We start from the raw sequence: 18025 nt of genomic DNA, 5'->3' as shown, positions 1-18025 counted from the left end.
CATGTTCTATGGTACTAATTAACGGCTCAAGTAGACCTGAAACACCGCGGTCAAATTTATATATTTTAAGAAGGAATTTTGTATTTCCCGCCCCACACATATCACATTATGAGTTTAGATAAAAATCTCTGAAATGCAAAATGCATCTTTAGTATCTACATTTTATTGTTTTTATTCTTATTGCAGATACTCAACCATTCTGGAGTAAAAGTAGCTACAGTGGGCTTTCAACCTGACAAAGAGCCCATCTATGCTTCCAAAATAACTGGCTCAAGAAACCCATTGACAACACAGCTACAGGCTAAAGTTTCGGCTGTAACCAAGAGCCTAAGCCTAGGTACAGAAGGATCCTATCTACACAACAAATTGTAACCACCAAATGCCTGAGTGAACAGCATGACTGTGTAGGAGAGATTACAAATACTTATTGCTGCTGAAAGATGATGATTCTATAACATCTGAATGTATATGAAAATTATATAAGGACAAATATGAGGTTTAAGTACTGTCAGTATGATCACTAGTTTAATCAAACTTTTTAAAATAGTTTTTGGTCTGTCCCCAAGTCCCCTCTCTCACCATACCCCGTTCAATAATTTTGTTTTTCCAGAAGAGGAAGTAAGAATGCCCCAAAGAAGTCAGATTACAGAAGAGCTTTAAAAGAAGGCAACACTATCATAACCAATGCAGTTTTATTAACTAAGCTTTTAACAGGACAGATTTTAAAAGCAAAGCAATAACAGGAGGCAGACTGTGCCAGCTGTGTCACATCAGAGCAAGAACTGGTGAATAAAATGTTTATGGAAATCTGGTGAGATAAACACATGAAAACCCACAGAGCAAGTGAATGCACTTTCCTATTATGTCAGGGAAACGCAGATTTTGGTGCAATGAGCTCTAAATAGACAGCATTCCCCTAAAAGCTACTTTAAAAAAAAAAAAAAAAAGCCATTAGGATTGGAAAGAGTCCCAGGCCTAGAACACTGCAGGCATATTTATTTGATATTGTATTTCCCATGTAAAGTAGTAATTGGATGGGATTAGGTTCTGTAATTGAATTTCCACATTTTCTTTGTACCCGATATTTGAAGGTCATTTCATCAGAAGTCCTCTTATCTGAATTCCTATAGCAGTTTGTTTTAAGAGAAAGTAAATTCCTTTGCAGAGAGCTTGTGTGAGGGAGCCATTTTGGTCAGCATGCAGCAGGATGGATATGAGATAAAGTGCTGATGACAAACTTTAATATGCAAGATCTCATCAATACTTAGAGAGCTGTAACATGTCTCTCTCTCTCTCGTATATTTTGAAGGCACTCGTCACCTTGGTGTTTAAGCTTAAACATGCAATAGCAGCTTTCTACGGAGCTTTTCCCCTTTAAAAGAAGTCATATATTGAACACCATACAGTCAAAATTTAAGCAAATAGAAAGGACAATCTTACCACTCAAGTTTCGACTGTTTATTCTAAAGTTCAGAGGTGCAAAAGGTTTTGAGGACACGATTCTGCCACCTGGGAAAAAAGATGTAAGTGAGCCAGTTACCACTACTCTTTGACAAAAACCTCTTTGAACAAAGTACTGGCTATATGTTGCATTATATTTAATACCCAAATTGCAACCATGAGAAATTGCACTACCACTACCAAGTCACTTTAAAAAAGCTTGGGGTTTTGTTTTTGGTAAAGATATAAAACATAACCACTGACAACATCTAGCCTATTCAAATAATAATACCACCAGCTAGCTTTCAGACAGGGATTTTCATGTAGACATCTCAAAGCATTCTAAAAAAGAGTTATCCCCATTCTACAATTGGGGAAATATAGGCACAGAGGCTAGACTGTAACCCAGGAACTTCTTAATGTCAAGGGGTTCACAGGGGATGCAGAAGGGTTACAGGAATCTCTTGAGTTTGGAATTTACATTCTAGCTTACCAAAAGTGTGTCATGTAAGGTCTCAAATAAAAGCCGATGTCACACTGATCATCAATATCATTGCAAAACACAAGCATGCATATTATGCAAGAAGTTATATATATACATTGAAAATTATGTCATTAAATTGTGTGTCTAGGGAATAATCACCAGCAAAGGTGAAAAACAGGTTGTCTGTCTGTTTAAATGTAAATTAAGTATTGTATAGTTCTCAGTGGGTCTCCACCCACCAGTCTGAACTGAATGCTAATGCAGGATTGTGAGAACTTCAGAGAGGTAAGTAACAGAAGAAAATCTGGGGATGGGGGTGTTACACATCAAAGGTTTGCTCTCGAATATTTGGGGGGATAAAGATGACACCCTGGCACTCTTCACTAAGTACAATTTTGCTTCATGAAAAAAGTCTCAACCAGGCTTGGATGAAAATATTGGCGAACTTGGGGGAAGGGGGAAAATAAGACTTCGTTAGACAGAAGGTTAACCGGTTACGTTTAGTCGTAGCAAGCATGTTATGATTTTGTTTTATATGTAACCATTTGTTTCCAATATTTTTTGTCGATAAAACTGCTGGTGTACACACTACAATCACTCCCCCCTGCTGATAAAACTGCCCTGTTTTTTCGACAAAATAAAGCCACCTCCACGAGAGGTGCAGAGCTTTTGTCAGCTTAGTTAGGGCAACAAAGTGTCAATGTGGACACTGTATCCCCTTACATCAGTGGTGGGGCTGTCATTTGTGTCAATTGACAAGAAAGCCCAAGCCCTGGCTGCTGCAAGCTGGATGGCTGGTTTCCCTATCAGCTGGGAGTGGAGTCAGATGCCTGGGCATCTGCAAGCCTAGGCAGCTGGACCCTCGCCAGAGAACCAGAGAAGCCGCCACTGGGAGCAGGGCCTCAGCCATGAAATTGACACTGCTGCCAGCTCGGTGTACAGCAGGCAGGGGAAAGCTGGGGCAACTGGATCCCATTCCCCAGGGGTGAGAAGCCCTGGGCTGCTTCCCCCGGCTCCTGGTGGGAAATTGGGGGGAGAGGAGGAGCCTGCTGGGTGCCAGCCTGTGCAACACTCAACTTCCCACTCTGCCCCTCTGAGGTCGGTGGAAATGCTCCCGGGGAGGACGCACTCCACCAACCCAAGGAGGGTTGAGTGGACGTCAACCACCACAGTAATTACTGCAGTGGCTGTAAGTCAATGCGTTGACTTTTTTTTTTTTTTTTAAGTGTAGACAAGGCCTGAGTGCTCAGTGGAGAAGAGGTTGGACACTACAGGGAATGCTCGCAGGGTTCAGCGGTGCCCATCACTAATTTGAACAGAGGGAGTGAGGCCTGGGAAGCCGTGCTTGTGTTGCCCGAGGCTGGTGGTTTCAAGGAGCTGATCCACAGCAGGCACAAACCAGACTGATTCACATTAAGGGCAGGTGGTGGGTGAGGAGCCTCACAACCTTGGGTACCACTGGGGAGTGTCACAGAGGTGAAGTGTGTTGCTGAAGGTCCTAGGAACTTAGGACCACAAAGGACCTCCTGGGTCATTGAGTCCAATCCCCAGCCCGGGTTGGCAAACAGAACCCAGGTTTCCTGATTCCCACTCTAGTATCTCTTGTCACTGGACCATGATGCCTCCTTCTCATGCCCCTATTAAATTAAATACAAATTAAAGCCCAACTCTAAAGTAAAGCCAGAGAATCAGACTTACTGCAACTCTTCTGGCTTTGGTTGGTTTGTGTCACAGCATTAATGTTGTGCAGTTTACTTATTTCATTTATTTTATTTATGTCTTGGCTTGGCCTCAAAGGCAGTAATCCTGGATAAGTACTACTCCCACAACTACTTAGAAGAGTGGTAGCCCACTCTACATTTGCATTACAAGAGTGGTTAAATAACTATTTTTGTCATAACTAAGTTAAATTTTCACCTGTCTGAAGGACTGAAGGGAAGGAGCAAACATACCAATCTAAAAACACCCCAGCCACATTATAGATGAAAATGTGCAACAATGCCATGACGAGCTGTTAGCTTTTATGGCCAACTTCTCAGGAGAAAAAAAATGAGCATTAAACAGTAACACTTGCCATGTTCAAATATTACCTATTAGTTAATACTCCACACCCATGTGACATAGGTAAATAGAACGATCCCCATTTTAAACAAGAGAAATTGATAGATTAAGTGACTGCTCCATGGCACAGTATGACTGAACTCTGGAGATTCTGGCTTCTAGAGCCATTCCTAATCCACGAGACCACATGGCCTTTCAATAACTACAATTCACCTGATGAATTTAATATTAGTTGAACATGCTGAATTAATCTTGCCGTGTGTCTATGCTGAAAACAAAACCCAAACCCAAAGAATCCATGCACCCCAGTATAGTGAGTCATAGTGCCCGGGTCAACTGACTGGGGCTTGCACTATGGGCTAAAAAGTAGTGTAGCCATTTGGCCTCAGGCTGGAGCCCGGGTTCTGAGACCCAGCAGGAGGCATGGGTCCCAAAGCCTGGGGCCCCAACCAGAGCAGGAACAGTTACACTGCTGTTTTTAGTCCCATAACACAAGCACCAGTCAGTTGGCCCAAACGCAGACTCTCTGACACAGGTCTCTTTTTGCAATGTAAACACACCCTTGGAGACCGAAGCCTTATCATTGCCAGAACAGATACAGCAAGAGCAGAGGCAATGCAAATTTTCCCTGCCCCAGCCACCAGTGTCCTTAAGACCTGACGTGGAGGGCCACTTGTAGGAAGAGAAGGCAGTCCAGTCTCCAAGCCCATTTAAACCTGGACCTATTTACTGAGACATGAGATAAAAGGCTCCAATTAGTAGCCATTGTGGTGGCTGTCCACATGTTTTTATACCTGGTCACAAGGAACAGAATGAAACCCACCAACCTGGCTTCAGAACATTGTAAATATGTCATCACCACCAATGTAGAGTATCTGAACCCCACAGATGAATGCAGAAGGATCAGTTTATTCATTAATAATCCTCTGAACCCTCAGAACCAAGCCCACCACCCCTGGGATAGTGCATAATAACCAGGGGGAAAAGTGACTAAACAAAATGAAATGAGATCAATCAGTTTGGACAGTGAAATTGAGTAAAGTGTGAAAAGCAAACTAAGATTAATGGTTTAGAATTTTTAATGCTAATCTAGGGAAGTGGTTTCTCCATTTTTTTCTAATCTGTGGGCAAATTCGTAGGACAAAGATCTGTTATCACCCCAATACCTGACTGTTTGGTTCTCAATGCTTTTTTCTACAGAGCACAAAGGGCTCTGCAGACTAGTTTCAGAAGCACTGATCAAGGGTGGTAATGCAGATTAGGAATTTTTAAATAAAATCCTAGAGTTGTTTTAAGTACAGAGCATAGCTCTTTGAGCTTTAGATGTTACCAAACTTGCATATAAATAGAGTATTTAAAGCTGAAAAACACATTCAGGATTAAATATTCAAAACATTATGAAAGTGCTGCCGTGGAAATGCGCTTTTGTCATAGAAACAATTTGCATACACATACTAGGAATATTTAAAATAACGCAACAGACTTTCTGGGGTGTTTTATGATTCCAACAGACTTTTAAACTGGAAGCTGTCTGCTAGAGATAGCAAATCAGGAAGAGACAGCATGCTGCAGCAACTAGTAAACACTGCATCTAAGTACAAAAACCTCACAGCTACTACTGTGCAGCAAAAAACAGCAGAATATTCAGCAGCTCCCACAGTGAACAGGAAAACAATTTAAGTTCGATGTGTTACCTTCCTTCATGTTTGCAAATCGCTCCTTGAGTTGGTGATCCACCTCAGGACCAAAGGCAAAATTATTCACAAAAATAACACTGCAAGATAATGGTCTAGTTATTAAATAGGAACAGACAAATGGCATGTTATTTTACACACACTGCTAACTCTGTGAAATCAGCTATATTCTATGAATGACACTCAGTTCTGAAACAAGAGAATGCTGTATATCCTGAGGGTGTATAGCTATTTTTACCCAAGAAACAAAAGTTTCTACTTGCAAGCTACCCAAAGCAATAAGTTATAAATAGTCAATATTCACAATACTTATTTGCTAAAATGTTACATTTGAAAAAGTGTCATATTATGACACTTTCATTCATAGATTAGCAGCTTCTGCACCATGAACTCATAAGTTAAGAACTACACTGGCAAGTTTCACCATCATAATATTAAAAGTATGCTCATCATGCCTCCATAATGTCTGGTGGCCTTTTTACAGTGCATATGAACATAGCTACTGCTGATATGTCTGTGACACTTGTTAAACCACACTTGTGAGATAGCCCATCTTGACAGATACCTGTTGAATCCAATTATATATTTGGTAATTTGAAGTAGTATTTACAAAAATAATGTATTTACAAAGTACCACCCATCACCACAAATGATGGTAAAATACTACAGGTCTTTTCAAAAGGTTAATAGTAAGGCATTTGGGTAGAGAACCTTTTTCTCCTAGCTCTCTTGCTGTCCCTAAAGCTGTCTTAGTCTCTATCCTACACTGGAAACATATCTTTCGTGGTTGGGGGATTAAATCTTGCAAGAGGTTCACCTCCCCCCAAAAATATCTAAGCCTTGACAAGAGATTTCATGCAAGTTGCAAGACAACATGACCATATAAAGATGAAAAATGTCATGAAGTGAAAAAAAGACCTTCAGCCACAAGAAGAAACAAGAAACATTACAAATATAGCATACATGTGTTACACAGGGTGTAATTTTGAAACCATTTAACTTTGCATCTGATATTGAGAGTTTCAAAATGTCCTCGACTACCACTGGCTTCAGTGGGACATAAGAACTGCTTAACACCACTCAGAAGGTGTTCAGCACCTTGCAGGATCAAGTTCTTCAGGACTTTTTTCAGCAAATCTATTTTATAAGATAGATTTATTTTGTATTTCTTTGCGAGTTAAACTAATTTGGATTCTTCTCCCCCCTTCTGGTGCCTCCTCACAATGCGCGCACACACTTAAAAGCACTGAGTTTAAGAGAAGTAGCCATAGCTATTAAAAACCACAATTTAAAAAAAAAAAAAAAATCTTCTTTCTGCCCACTCCTGCTCTTACAAATATGGGAAATCTTGTCTGGCAAGCAAGGCCAGCAAGGGCTCCTTTTATTCGGCTTCCCGCCCCATGGCAGAGCCTGGCCACATGTATTAAAGTCACTAGAGAATTTTAAGGGGAGAAAGGGAAAAGTCCACAGAAATATTTCTGTAAATGTTTGTTCTGATGGAATATTTACTATGCACATTTACAGAAATATTGGAGACCAAAAGAACTTGATTTCCCCCTTATTAGGTTTACTGCCTTTTCAGTAGACTGCTAAACCACAAGTTCAGACAGCATGAGTAATAAATGCCACACATCTTGCTTAAGTGTCAGTGGTTGTGTGAGCACAAATATGAACAAGAACTGTGTTTATGCAAAAGTGCATATGCATTTTTAAGAGTTTGGGCCTTTGGAACTCCTATTATCTGCTTCATTAGAAGCATAATTTAGATTAGGTAAGTGATGTTGTTGGATCCGGTATGGCATCATAAAACTCTTTAACCAAATGAACTAGCTAGGAATGCTCTTAAAAATCCAAGTGGCTACTATCAACATAAAGGCCACCACCTACACTGCTTACAACAAAAAGTGAAGCGGGAAATTTCACTTTATTAGTAAGTTGGGCTGGGCCAAAATATCAATTGATTAATCAGTCAAAAAAATCATTAAACAGCAGATGTGGATCAATTTGCTTTCACAAAACAAACTCAAATGACTATTGCTTGAGGAAGAAAAACATTTTTTTTTTGCTTTAAGAACTTATGTGGGAGGGAGAAGATGGTTGTAGGCTGGTAAAAAGAAAATCAACTGCATACCATACAAAGTAACAAAGGATAGCCATCATTTACTGCATCAGATCTACTGGTGTCTTCATGCGCAATAGAAGACAATGTAGGCCTGCTTGGGGCTAGACCTGATTCGGACCCAAGCCCTAGTGATCTGAGCCAGCAAGGGTCAAATCAATTTCCAACCTGAACCTGAGTCAGCAATGCCGCTGGGGATGGCTCTCCTCTTCATCCTCATCCCTGGAGTCAGTGCGGCAGTGGGTACGTGAGCCAGCGGCTGCATGCCCTGTTCCTGCCAGCAGCTACCCCCATTGCATTGTGTCTGCTGCAGAAGTGAGAGATACTGACTCCTCAGCACACTGATTCCACTGCACTAGATGACAGCGGCCAGCAGGAGCAGGACATGCAGCCATCACTGCGCCAACCTTACGGGTACGAGGAGAGCCAACCACACCCAACCCACCCGAACACAACACTTATAGTTGGGTTCTGTCAGGTTGCATGGCTCTAATCTATATAATAAAAATGATATTAAAAAGCCTATTTTAAAACTGTTCCAAAGAAATGGAAGAGAGCTGGAAGGCGTGTAGAGGGATGTGTGTGTAAAGATGCAAACAACCAATAAAGCAAAACCACACCACACTGCAAGGCTGGGACAAGTCTGCCCACAAATTAAAAGGCAGCCTAAGAAGTCTAACTGGAATACATAATAACGCAAAAATCAGCCTGGCAGACGCCTTCCTGAGTGTGCTCTTAAACATGATCTTGGAAGCAACCCATAACTTGCCACGGCCCTGAAGAGTTTCAAGGAGTCTTTTTGTCAACTGTTTTCAATCTCTCCAAGAAAAAGGGTGGCTCATCTGCCATTAACAGATTTTTCTTTTCTATCCATCATATGGTACATGATCAGTATCTACTAACAAGGCTCTTGGAACATGAAGCCTTTCACAAAAATTTAGGAGTGTTTTGAACCATGACACTTCCCTCTTCAGCAGCAATATGCTACAGTCAAAAAAGGATTCCATTTCTAAATGCAGATCTTCATTTTGGGTGAATATTCAACTGTCCAAGAGGATCAACACAACAGAATTTCAGTTAGTACAGCCTTACTATCTAGGTAAGCAATTATCCCAGCCACATGAAATACCAGACAGGCAAGCTGGTGCTTATGCAAGAGTCACTGACACAGACTAAAGGAAACGCCAACACAAAAGGGGTCTTCCTCTAACTGCATAAGAGGAATTTATGCTGGGAACTCCCATGAATACTCATGGGAATGTACGTAAACCCATTCCTCCAGTCAGAGATCAGGCTCCCCATACTGCTAATGTGGAAGCTCACGTATATGCTTTAAATATTAGCTATGGAAATTCTGTATTATGAGCTGACCATTCTCCCAATTTCCATTATGATAACTGACAAATATTACAAATTCATAAAACCACAAAATCAACTGTTCTACTGTACCTTGTGTTTGCAATTCTCTCTTTCCATTCTTCTGAAAGGAAGTCACCTCTTTCCAGCTATTAAAAAAAAGAACAAATGTGAATGTCTCTTTCAGTTTTGCACACTGGCCAAGGCAAGGCTAACATTGCTACACTGACTCAGTGATGCTGGTTATGAATAGGGCCACGTGAAATGCTCAGGGAGAAAACTACCCCACATTCATTCAAACGACTCCATTTATTCCCTAAGACAAGGAGAGACCTCCCTTTCCATTGGCCATTCCCTATCCTCAGCTCTCCTTTTTACCCCAAGAGGGAGCTAATCATTCAGTGTGTCCCACACCTGATTTACTGCCCACCACCCAAATGTTGCAACAAAACACAAGGTTTTATTGCCTCATTGGCTTCTCCACTGAACTCATCATCACTGCAGTGCTCAAGCTCATCACACGTTAAATGAATGCATCTTCTCAAACCCCCTTTGTGGGATGGAGGGGGATAACATCCCCATTTTACAGACGGGGAACTGAAGCATGAAGATTTAGGCCAAAGTCTGCAAATGTGTCCATTACTTTAAAGTTTCCTCAATGGCTAGGTGCTCACCTTGACAGCCCTAGGACCTGATTTTTCAGGGATGCTGAGCATCTTCATCTCCTATTGACTTCCACTGCAGTGATGAGTGCTCAGTGCACCTGAAAATCACGTTCTAAGCGTCTCAAGTTGGACACCCAGGAAACAAGACAATTAATAGCCACCTTTGAAAATTGTGGCTTAAATGACTTGGCCTAACACACATTTGAGGTCTGTGGCACAGCCACATCTCTTGGGTCCCAGGTTAGGGCCTTAACTACAAGGCCATTCTTTCACTTTTTGCAGCTCTATGCCTCATTTTGCTCGGTTTCCAAACTCTGCTGTGAATGAGGCAGAGATCTTATAGACTGCCTCATTTGCTGTCCTTTCCTATGCACTGAATGGGGGAAAAACATAGTATGTGACCACATAAAGACTATCACAATGCATATGTACAAGAAGCAAAATTAAAGTTCTATGATGTAAATACAGTATCTTAGCAAGAACATCTAATTAATTGGCTTTAAAGATGATAATGCAGACCATTTAAAATCAACATCTCTTTTCTACAAACACACTCCTTGCCTGAGGCCACTGTGGGCATTTTACCCCCGTCACTGTTTACCTTGACTCCTTTTTCCACAGACTCAAACTGCCAGCATTGCATCAAGTCATATTTCCAAAGATTGTCTTCAAAGCCAAAGGCCCTGCCTGCACTAAAACCTGCCACCACTGCTATCACTAGTGCAACTCCCACAGAGGGATCACTGAGGTAGACAAGACACCTGAAATCACTGTCCTTTTAACCAAAGCATCTCATCCCGTGCTCTGGACAGGATCAGACAAGGTGCCAAGCACCTCATCTACTGCAGCACTCCCACCATTTGTTCCTGCTAGTGGTGCTGCATCAATGGTAGGAAGCTTTAGAGAAAGCCTAGTACACAGACAGCCAGAAAAGCTCTCATTATGGTTTCAGTGTTGTTTCTACATAAAACATCAATCATTATATGGTAGCATGCAAAGATCCTGATTCAGTAATCAAGTTCCATTGTTCTAGGTTCTTCACAGAATACAGAAGAGACAGCCATTGCCCTGGAAATCTTGTAATCTAAGGGCTTGTCTAGACACACAGCACCGCAGCCGCATCACTGTGCACTTAGTGAAGACGATACCTACGCCGACAGGAGAGCTTCTCCCATCAGCATAGAGACTCCACCTCCCAGAGAGGCAGTTGCTGTTGCGACAGGAGAAGACCTCCCGTCAGCACAGCACTGGCTAAACCAGGGGTTAGGTCGGCATCACTACGTTGTTCAGGGTGGGGATTTTTCACATCCCTGAGTGTCATATTTATACCAACATAAGTCTGTAGTGTAGGCCAAGTCTAAAAGAAAAAGCAAAATTCCAGAGTCCTGCTACTACAGTTAGTAGTACTTAATTTCTTCAGCACTCACAGTGCTAACACAAACTTTTAACAGTTAGCCTAAGGCCAGATCTACACCACCACTTACTTCGGTATAACTTACATTGTTCAGGGGTGTGAATAAGCCACCACCACCCAAACGATGTAAGTTACACCAGCCTAAGCACAGGTGTGGATAGAGCTATGTTGGCAGGTGAGCTTCTCCTGCCAACATAGCTACCACCTCTGGCAGAGGTGGATTTATTATGCAGACAGGAGAGCTCTCTCCCATCAGCATAGAGCATCTTCACCAGAGGCACTACAGTGTCACAGCTGGCCCTAAGTTACCTTGATATTTGAAGTGTTACCTATAAATTACTAATTTGAAGTATTCCCTGTAATTATGATATGGAATATTGCAAATACTAAAATAGGTGCACTTGGTTAATTAAGAAAAGTATTTCCAATGGTGCTGGTTATGACAGATGTCTAGTCTACTGGATTCCACAGACCACCAGCTCCGCAGTAATATTTGTCAAGTTCACAAAAAAACCAAAATTGGACCATTGGCTCTAGACTCTCACAAGTCAAGTAACAATGAATAATTTGCCTACTTTGGACAGCAGAATTCATGGTCCTAAATCCAAACCATTAACACTTGGGCTTTACTGTTGCTGCCTTACCCTTTTGGTTATCTCAGCCTGCCTCAGTTGCTGTCTGATTTTTTAGAAACTATAGCCACCAGTATAAAATAGTGCCAGTTTTGGGACTATTTCTATAAAATTCAAGCCTCTCTGAACACAATGGAACCTTATCATAAAAAAGTTACTTTTGTTCCCAATCATTACAGTGAATTGATTGAACCAAACCTGCAGTCTGCACACTACAAGCATTGAAATAAGAGAGACCTTTATTCAATTTTACTGTAAACAGAGTTTCACTATACTCAAGACTCCTAGCAGATTCCACTGGACACTATTTTACTATTGAATATCTACTGGCTCATATAAAATATTATGTCTGTATTTTCTGTGATTCAAGTCTAAATCCAATTCTATCAAAATTTAAAGCCTTTTTATCCCTGAGGAAGAACACAATAGGCCTTGTCTACACTAAGGACAGTCTCTAAAAAGAAATCCAGAATTGCTAATACTGGCACAGCTCCCCATGGTGTTAGCAATGTTGGGCATGCTGGATGGGTTGTCGACATATTTAACATGGTCATGTAACTCTGTGCAGAGTTATCTAAATTATGTGATGTTAGAAACACAGCAGCCTGTCTACATGAGGGTGCCCAACATCGCTAATACCAGTGGAGCAGAGGCCCACTGTTGTCAGATGTGAGAAGTTTTTAGAAAATTCCCCAAGCATAGACAGGGCAACACTACACACTTAGGTCAACCTAATTATGTCAGTGTCTACACTACAGCCTTGCTCCTGCTGACGTCAGTGCACTATTACACCAACATAATAACTGCACTTCCACGAGGCGTAGGGCTTACGTCGGTGTAGTTAAGGCCATGCAGTGTCCATGTAGACCAGGTCCCCAAACTTTCAGTGGTGAGGGCCATACCATTGAGTCTAGCTCTTATGGTGGGCCGGAGTGGCTGAGCCCACTTCATGTGGGAGGGGGTGGGAGGAAGGGGAAGAGCTGGGAGACGGGACCAGCCGCCATGTGGCACTGCTTGGGGCCAGGAGCAGCATGCCGGGCCCACGTGGGAGAGGGGTGGGGGAAGGAGCAGGGATGGGAGTGGGGAGCGGGATGGTCAAAATGTGTTGGCGGGCTGGATGCGGCCCACGGGCCGTAGTTTGGGGACCCTTGATGTAGTCACTGCTGTTGGCCGTCACTCTTGTCAATCTCACACCTCCAAGAAAGCCAACTCCTGGCTCCACTTCTGCTCCATGCCCAGCTGCCACCCAGGCTCCTGGTGCTGACCTATTCCCTCCTGTACAGAACCCCCCAGCTGTCCACTCCACACTGGGAGCAGGGGAGAGTGACAACGGGTGGCTGGGAGCAGGAAAAGCTGAGAGCCGGGGGAAGAGAGGGGAGCTGGGCTCCCAGCTGGGTGAGAGCACACCACCGACATAAGGAGGACATTAACCACTGCAGTAATTATTGAGGTGGCTGGAAGCTGACCTAACATTGGTTGACTTAGGGCATGTCTACACTACAAACCTAAGAGTGTGTAACAGGGAATAAACGTCAACCAGAACCAAAGGTAAGAGACTGAACAAGATTCTTACAGCCCTAAATTGGAAGCTTTATAAAAGAAAGGAGTTGGTCAAAGGCACAGAACTCCAAATGCAAATGGAGCTATCATTTCCATCTCTAGTCTGCAGACTAAAGTATCCATTGCAGGCACAATGCCTACAGTTCTGTTAAATAGAAGATTAACCCTACCTTAAACCCACACTCTATTACAGCAGAATTAACTTCATTTTAAGGATTGGAATCATGGGAAGAGGAGCTGAGCCAGAAACTCCTGAATATTTTTAAAAGCTAAAACAAATCACGTGACACCAGAGAAGCTGGTAAATACATTAGTCAAACAAACACTTAACTTGATATACTTTTTAGGCTCTGCCAACAGCACGTAAAAGGACACTTTCGATTTAATTGTCTAAAAGACTTGCACACTTCTTATCTATCATTGTTACAGGTAATCTCTCAGATGACTAACTGAAAGACAGAGGGCAAAACAAGTCTCTATTTCAGTTTACTTTGTACATTAGACATCAATGAGTGTTGAGTCAGTTTCACTGTTTCCCCACATCTAATCAGTTTTTTCTGTTTGTCTGGGGCTTTCACACAGTAACTGGGGAGAAAAGGCACAGATTACAAGGCCAGCCACTTATTTAGAGGACTTGGAGCTAGAGTAGCATCTGAAACTACTTTTAAATACTTTTTTTAAACTGATTAGATTTCAGGTCCCTATAAAAATGGCTGTGACCCAACTGTGTTATGGACTCATCTTGCTTGTGCAAATAGAGAGTGTTCTAACCAAATTAAGGAATTGTGTTTTAACCCTGATAAACCACATACCCTGGGTTAAACATGAAAATGTTTTTCCTGTCTAACCACCCAAGATGTAGCCATATAATAACTCAAGTGGACCACACAACCATGTTCAAACATGGTTTTGTAGAAGCTAGCCCATATTTAGCCAATGCTTGGATAAAATCCTCACCAGAAATAGGAAACTAACATGAAAAGGTAGTCATTTTTCCTCATCTACCCTACCAAAATAGCCATGTTTAAAGATGGCTATGGCCCCAACTGTGTTACAACCTGGTTTCTTGTTACCTCAAGTTAGTGGATAACTGGTACATTTCTCAATATGGAAATAAGGAAGGTGATTCCGCACCAGTGACCCACCACCACTTATTTAAAAGCACAGTGTGGAAATTATGTGATGCTTTTATGCCTATTTTGGACCCTGTTGATAGATTCTCAAGCCCTCTAAGCTTATATCCCTACTGTAGCAGTATATCTCCAACCAATAAGGTGGGCGAACGGCCTGCTGTGAAGTTTGATGACTGTGGTATCAGAGATGCTTTTTAATTATTATTTTGGGAAGCGAAGAGAGCCACCCATCATCCATCCTTCAGGAGACAGTTCCATAGCAGTGCTACTGACCTTCACCAGCTTCAAAGGAGAATGCAAATGTCCCCCCAAAAAAAACCCTCTCAAATTGAGGTCTCCGAATAGTACACAAACAAGTATCCCCCAATTTCATTTGGAACAAGAACTGGTAAGGAAATTTGACCTTTTCCATGGTAATTAAACAGCTGCACAGCCAGTTTCTGATGGGTTATTGCATTGCTTAAGTACATAATGTATGGTAGAGGTCACACAGGGAAACCACAGCCTGTCAGTGTGAAATGGCAGTAACAGCAGTGGGGATGCACTCAGCCTCTTCCAATCAGTGTACCCACCCGCATAGTGCTCTCTCTCTCTCACACAGAAACTTCATCTCCTCAGTGAATAATGAATGGAAAGGACCATCTGTAATGCAGATATTTTCATCTGATTAGACAATGCAGGGGACCTGCTTTATCTAAAAGGATAATTAGCTCACTGAAATCCACTTTAGAGAGTTGCCAGCCCCCATTGTTTCTAAATTTAGAAGCAGAGGCAGGTTTTCCCTCAGGTTTTCAAACTGATAGGTTTGCTCTTCAGAGACTGCAGGAACATGCATGGTAGCTAACGTATGCAACTCAAAACAAACTGACACGTCAAACCCATGGGAAGCAACAAGAAACATACTACTGCAGATCTATATTCATTATAACAGGGAACAACAGCTGCTTCTCAATGCCAAGTCCCCTTTCCCAGAGTTTTGGGCTCCAAAATCTAACAGGAGCTAATATTCTCTCCCCATACCTATGTTGGAAAGCTCTGTGGTAAAGCTCTGACTGACTGCACAATGCCATAAATACACACACACACAGTCTCATTCTAGCTGTCTCAGTGCAAAGTGCTTGGCTCACAAAAACAGTTCATTCTGCCTGGAAAAGTACACGTGGTTATTTTTAAGCCCCTGTTCGTTGCAAAAATAACTAGAGGCAATAATCCAAACCTCTGAAACGTGGCATCATTTCAAAGCCACAGGGGACGTTTGGAGGGCTTTTCAAATACCAAAACATTAAGTTTCCCGCTGAAATAGGACATTCAAAAATATCTAGGACAAATACACATCCTGCCTACATCCTTGCTGCAGAGAGCTCACTATTAGGCAATGGAAGCTTTTAAGCAGAGGTAAGAATAGATATGCGCCTACAAAATATATCACTGCGAGTGATATCAAGGAAGCTTGAGATACTGTTTTTGTTCTGAAGCAAGACTTTTGTGAAAGGCAAAACATGGCATCCATGACACACCAAAACCTACCAGAAAAGCTAGGTAAGGCCCGCGGGCTACAAGAGAGGGAAGAAAGAGACTGCTGCAGGGACTACACACATCCACCACTAATGCACCCAGGTTCATTTGTGGTGTTGGGACATGGTGAGAAAATACCTAGGTGAGTGAGGTTTCCTTCCATGACAATCTGCTTGAGTGAGAGGGGTAACTCAAATGCACAACTCCAAGCAGCCATACTTACAACCTCAGTGAAATTTGGAAAGTTAGAATCATGCATCTGGATTCCCTGTTCCCCTGCCTTCATACCTCCCATACCAAAGTGTTGGGGAGATTGGATAAAGAACAAAATGATCCAAACCATCCTTGATTTTAAAGAAGCCAAAGCCAGACAAACAAGGTTTTGCAAAATAAGAGTGAACCCTGGTTTCACCCTAATCACTAACCAAATTTACACCACTGTTCATTAAGGCAACTCTGGAGCAGACCACTTGCTGTATAGATTCCCTAAGACTCCGCTACAGTCCTGCAAGGATTTGGGGACTACTAATGGCTAAGGTAGGACCCCATGGAGACTTGTATACCTCCATTAGGGGTGGGAGCAGGAAAGAGCACTGTATAATACTGCCCTACACCCCACCATTCCTCAATAATCTGCATGTTTTCCTTCACCTTACGCCAAGGCTCAGGCCTTGGAAAGAATTTTCCCCTATGGCTAGAGCAAGCTCTTTTTGGCAGCAGGGAAAGAGCAGGGGACTTGCTCTGTCATCAATCCAGACCAAACCAAAAAAAGATCAGCCTTTCACCATAGTGAAAATTAGACGTGTGAATATGGCAACTTTTTTTTCCTCCAGCCAGCTTTGCGTTTGCACATAGCTCCTCTCCTAATATACATATAGAACTGAATGAACCCTTTCCTATTAGGGAAATGGTAAGACAACAATTGGGAGCCATTGAGGACACAGAATTCATTAGAAAGATACCCTAGGAAGAACACTCAGACTCTTTTTTCTAAATGGCTCCTCAATTTTATGCCTAAACACCTGGAGACTGTTCTGAATTTGGATCCATGTGGGGATATTTACGCTTGGAAACCATGAAGTACCATATGTCTGTGTTAATTGCAACACTGAATTTTTAAGCTTAATTTGATAACTGAACATGTGCAGAAATTCCCCAAGAAAGACCCTGTAATTACCCAGTTCTAACCACCTAAGGAAAAAAACACTGATTTCCTTGGACAATAGTTACCCTGAAAAAAATTTGAAACTACCCTTGCCAACTTTCAAGGCACTAGTGCCAATTTCATGGGAACAGACATTAGAAAATGTTATTTTACAGTAAAAAAACAAAGAAAGGAAGAATTAATAGATAATGAATACGGTTTACATTTGCAGTGGAACACTCTTGCCCAAAAGGCTGAAGTGACCAACAGTGGAATACAGTGTCCTAAGCAACAAACTGAACGCACTAACAGCCACAGGTGGTGGTGATTTTTTCAAGTGGTGTATATTTTCACAGAAAGGAGAGAAAAGAGCACTCTCTCATGCCCAAAGTGGGGACTCATATCTTTAAGTTCCAGTGATAATCCATTATTAACATCTTAGCTCAGCAGGTACCTTGGACTCCAAAATGCCTCAAGTTGTTTTGCACCAGCTGGAGAACTTTACAATGCAATTATGGACTGAAAAGTGACAATGTTAAAATGGCATCGTCTTACTCAGTGGATCTGTCTGTGTGTATTCTGACTGCAAATTCTGTATGCTAACTCTTCTCACTAAAATATATTTTATTTCTTTTTATTCTTGTTAACACTGCAGACCAAATGCAACAGAAATGCAGAAAAGCAACCTAGACATTTTATTTATTTAGGTCTGTGAATCAACCGAATTCTTAACTAAGTAAAGATTTCAGAATCCATTGCCAATGATGATGCTCCATCCAGAAGAGGGAACAATTTGATTCGCAAATTC

General features: G+C 41.9%; 1 protein-coding gene across 1 annotated transcript in view; it reads right to left on the bottom strand.

Moving 5' to 3' along the window:
- DOT1L (DOT1 like histone lysine methyltransferase) overlaps nt 1–18025 on the bottom strand; it is an 86713-nt gene that overhangs the window by 30089 nt on the left and 38599 nt on the right. The window contains 3 exon segments of the mRNA XM_067557769.1: nt 1441–1509; nt 5680–5759; nt 9248–9303. Of these exon segments, the coding sequence (XP_067413870.1) occupies nt 1441–1509; nt 5680–5759; nt 9248–9303 (205 nt within the window).

Source organism: Emydura macquarii, unplaced genomic scaffold (genome assembly GCF_026122565.2).
Source record: "Emydura macquarii macquarii isolate MOO-44397 ecotype Brisbane River unplaced genomic scaffold, CSIRO-AGI_Emac_v2 contig_306, whole genome shotgun sequence".
In the NCBI taxonomy this organism is placed as follows: domain Eukaryota; kingdom Metazoa; phylum Chordata; order Testudines; family Chelidae; genus Emydura; species Emydura macquarii.
The sequence above is the reverse complement of the archived record's forward strand: the minus strand, read 5'-3'. Positions and strand labels throughout refer to the sequence as shown.